The 4,939-nt window shown below is 34.4% G+C and overlaps 1 protein-coding gene across 1 annotated transcript; it reads right to left on the reverse strand.

Annotated features, from left to right (window-relative positions):
- Positions 1-2,574: 2,574 nt before the first annotated feature.
- Positions 2,575-3,405, reverse strand: LOC111890584 (uncharacterized mitochondrial protein AtMg00810-like). The gene has a single exon (XM_023886689.1). It carries the CDS (start codon positions 3,403-3,405, stop codon positions 2,575-2,577), a length of 831 nt encoding a protein of 276 aa, XP_023742457.1.
- Positions 3,406-4,939: the final 1,534 nt, after the last annotated feature.

Raw genomic sequence — 4,939 nt, forward strand, 5'->3', positions numbered from 1 at the left:
AAAGGTAATTAATTTTTTTTTGAAAATGTCTTTAATTTTTTATTTTACTTTACTCTTAACAACTACGGTTTAAAGTTTTATCTTTTTGGAATTCTAGTTGATGTGTTGGTAGGATTTAAGATTATCTAGGGTTTTCTTCAATTTTAATTTGTTTGGTTATATTTATAAACTGCCCTAATTTTTGACAAATTTCAGGTAAATTTGATTAGTGTCCTTTTAAAGACTAAATCACACGGGAGTACATGAGTGTTTTGATTAGTTTTATATCAATAGATGATTTTTTGGTTTTGACAAGTCAAACCTTTTTATCCATTTTGAGAATACGATCCATTTTGAGATTTAAAGTTCAACATTCAACCATAATTTTAAAACTCATATTTATTCTTGAATTGAATTCTGTATCTGTTTGACTTCCATTGTAACTTTTCTAATGACGATAAAAGCTTGATTCTTGGAATATATATCATTTGTGGAGATTTTTATAAGTTTTTTATTTTAATATTCATTATATGATGGTTTTTGAATCCATGGCTTTGGGTGATGTTTATCATATTTACTTTGATTTTCAAAAAGCTTTTGATAAATTGGACGGTTGGTCATAGTATTTTGTATATTTTGAAAATTGAGAATTCATTTTTTTAGTTGGCAAGCCACAATAAAATGATTAATTGTTTATTTTGAATGTGAATCACACCTTTTGAATTGTGTTTATGAGAATTTTAGAATCAGGTGTGTAAGAATAGTTTCACCGATGGAATGATATTGCAAGTTCGGAATAAGCGATGATGAAGATTGGGACTGCATCATCAACATATTCTTTTACAATGCGTATTACTATATTCTTTAAGAATGTATCGACACATTTTTATAGAATAGACCAAATTGTTCTACATTTTACATGATAGTTGAAAAATGTTGTTACTATTCAAGAATGTCATTTGAATGTCAATGTATCATATTTTTGTTTATGAATGTTACTTCAACAATGTTTTTTGTATTTCATTCTTCAAGAATGCATAATAGGTATTATTAATCTTTTTATGGGTTTTCAATGTTTTAATGTACACTACTTCATAGAATGTAATTATTTGATATGTTATTTTTTTAACTAATGTTTGTGTATTGCGTTATAAAAATAATTGACTTTATTAAGAAGCAAAAAATTGATTTCATATTCAAAAGCATATTCTTTAAGAATATGCAACATACTCATAAACAAAATATATTCTGTCACAATATCCGAAATTAAGAAACTTAATTTAAAAAAATCAAAATTTTAAAATTAAAAGAATTAACTATCATTTAAATTCCGAAATTTTTATTTTATAAATCTTGTTTAATTGACTACAATACCATTATGATTAAATTTTTTTAACTATATGATACATGTTATTCCATTGTATATCATAGACCCTCGTATCATAGTTATTCGTTTTTTCATCCATTGGTCTAAAATTGTCCTTACGACCACACCAAATATCTCATCCACATTATAACCTAACCCTATATATATATATATATATATATATATATATATATATATATATATATATATATATATATATATATCGGGTCCGTTAAAATTTCGAAAAAATTGGATCTTGAGATTCAACATCAACCACATATTTCTTATTTGTTACTCTAGCGTTCCAGCGTACCATTGCTTTTTCCCCCAACACCTTCTCATCCAACACAACCGCTACCGCCACCACCATTATCACCACCTTTACCACCAACCAACCCCACCACTATCACTTACATCACCTACACAACCATCACGTCTGCCACCAACCACCATAATCATATATGATTATTAAATATGTGAACCTACATATACGTATAATCATTTATAATTAAGCATACATCGTTGTTGTCGGTACGTTAGAGCTTTAGAGCGGAAAATGAGAAATATGTGACTGAAGTTGAATATCAAGATCTTTACTTTTTTTAGAATCTCAAGTGAACCGTCCGTGTGTATATATATATATATATATATATATATATATATATATATATATATATATATATATATATAGAGAGAGAGAGAGAGAGAGAGAGAATTAAGTTCAACAACAAATTTCTACAAATGAAGCGAACCAACGAACCAAGAAATTGATTGCTTGTTCGATGAATTTCTTTCGTTTTCTCTTAATTAAAGGAAATAACCAACAAACTAATTACTAAATGATTGTTAGATTATTGTTACGATCAATATTTTCCCATAATTTGTGATCCTTCTCATTAGATGATATATATATATATATACACACAATACATGGGTTGCTATATAAAAAGACCCCGGAACGTAAATACATGAGTATAAGTAATGTCTAACATCCCCCCGTAGTCGAAACGGGAGATTGAGATCAAACGTTTAGACTAAATCGAAATTCCATAAATAAGGATGATGGAAGACCTTTGGTGAAGATGTACTCGTACTGAGAAGAAGAAGGAACATGAAGCACACAAATATAACCCATGGCAACTTGGTCGCGAACAAAGTGAAGATCAATTTCTATATGTTTAGTGCGTTGATTCTGAACTAGATTCGAAGACAGATAAACGACACTAACATTATTCAGTTTCAGCACTAGAGCGTGAGATGGTGCCCTGTCTCTTTGAAGACCATGATACGAGATTCTGCCCTAGGAAAACGTAGTATCCGGACGTAGAGCGTCGAGTAGTTGGGTAGCCAGCCCAATCAGCATCAGAGTAAGCAACGAGACCATGTGACGGAGAGGCATATAATTGAAGACCATGATCTAAGGTGCCTCTAAGGTACCTAAGGATACGCTTGAGAGCTGTAAAGTGAGGCTCTCGAGGGTCATGCATAAAAAGACAAACTTGTTGAACAACATTAGTGATATCTGGTCTGGTAAAAGTCAAGTACTGAAGAGCACCTGTAAGGCTGCGATATAGAGTCGGATCAGTGACCGGAGGACCCGATCCATCGAACTTGGCAGAAGTGTCTGCTGGGGTACGAGCAGGTTTATAATTAAGCATATGAGCTTGTTCAAGAATCTGGATAGCATATTTCTGCTGAGACAAGAACATGCCTTGATTGTCACGCGAGACAGCAACTCCTAAGAAATAATTCAGAACACCCAAATCTGTCATGGAAAACTCAGGGCGAAGAGAAGCAATAATATGATGAAGTAGGCTTGTGGTAGATGCAGTTAACACAATGTCATCAACATAGAGAAGTAAGTAAGCAATCTGATCGCCTTGTCTGTAAATAAAAAGAGAAGTGTCTAATTTGCTATTAGTGAAACCACTACTAGTGATGAACTGAGCAAATCTCTGAAACCAAGCTAGCGGTGCCTGTTTTAGGCCATATAAAGATTTCTGCAACAAACAAACATGGTTAGGAGCAGAAGGGTCCCGAAATCCTGGAGGTTGATGCATGTAGACAGTCTCCTGAAGATGACCATAAAGAAACGCATTCTTCACATCTAACTGGTGAACCGGCCAATGATGAGATATGGCCAAACTAAGAATTGTCCAAATGGTGGCCGGTTTAACAACCGGACTAAAAGTCTCGTCACAATCAAGTCCTGGTTGTTAACTACGACCATTAGCAACAAGACGAGCTTTGTAGCGAGATAAAGAGTCATCTGCATTATATTTCTGTTTAAACAACCAAATGCAATTAACAACATTAGCATCAGGAGGCCGAGACACAAGTACCCAAGTCCCGTAGATATAAGTACATTAAATTCTTCTTTCATAGCATTTAACCAGTTAGGATCGCGAAAAGCCTCTAAATAGTTGCGTGGAACAGGTGAGGTGGTAGAATCTATGTGAAGATTCAACCGGTCAACGGGTTTGATGATGTCGTGATGAGAATGAGTGGTCATACTGTGAGTGCTAGAGGCAGCAGAAAGAGATCGAGTAGGTATAGCATGAGGAGTAGCACTGACACACGTAGTGGAGGTGTTACCAAATGTAACAGCAGGGGGATCCAAGTGGGCATCAAAATCAGGTTGGACTGAAGAAATATCTGAAGTATTAGATGTATTAGGTGGGGCCGAGTGAGGGTCGGTCACGTGAGGTGGGCCGGTCGGAATAGATGAATAAGAAGGATGACTGAGGGGTTGGCCTTTATGAGAAGGGTGATTGAACATATTTCAAGACTCGTCCATTTGAAGAAACTCATAGTTGGGAGATTGATTTGGGGTCATGGAGCCAAATGGAAAAATAGTTTCGTCAAAGGTTATGTGACAGGATATGATAATTTGGTTTGTTTGAAGGTTGAGACAACGATAACCTTTGTGATTAATGGGATACCCAAGAAGGATACATGAAACATAACGAGGTTGTAACTTATGGGTGTTGTTGAGGTGTGGGAAACATACACAACCAAAGACGTGAAGGTGACTATATTGGGGTTGTTTGTGATAGAGTTTATGAAATAGGGAGTCATTGTGGAGAGTGGTGGAGGGTAGAATATTTAAAAGATTGGTAGCCATATGAAGAGCTTTAACCCAATAGGTAGGAGGAAGGTGGGCTTGAAAGAGAAGGGTGCGAATGATATTGTTTATGGTTCGAAGCATTCGTTCATATTTACCGTTTTGTTGAGAGGTGTAAGGACAAGAAAACCGCATATGGATGCCATGTGTGGCACACAATTGATGAAACTGGGAGTTGTCAAACTCTTTACCATTATCACATTGAAAAAATTGTATGTCTTTGTGAAATTGGTTTTTGATATAGGTACGAAAAATAACAAATTTAGAAAAAACTTTAGATTTATTTCGTAAAGGATAAACCCACAAGAAATGAGAGAAGTGATCAATAAAAATGACATAATATTTAATGCCACTATGACTTTCCAAAGGGGAAGTCCAAACATCTGAGTGAATAACTTGAAATGGAAATAAAGCGTTTGTTTTGGACAATGAAAAAGATAAATGGGCGTGTTTGCCTAGATGAAACGCAT

Source organism: Lactuca sativa, chromosome 6, assembly GCF_002870075.4.
Source record: "Lactuca sativa cultivar Salinas chromosome 6, Lsat_Salinas_v11, whole genome shotgun sequence".
NCBI classification, from domain to species: Eukaryota; Viridiplantae; Streptophyta; class Magnoliopsida; order Asterales; family Asteraceae; genus Lactuca; species Lactuca sativa.

Bases quoted from the DNA above. Each gene is read 5' to 3' on its own strand.
- LOC111890584 (XM_023886689.1), bottom strand. From the start codon at position 3,405: ATGCATCAACCTCCAGGATTTCGGGACCCTTCTGCTCCTAACCATGTT.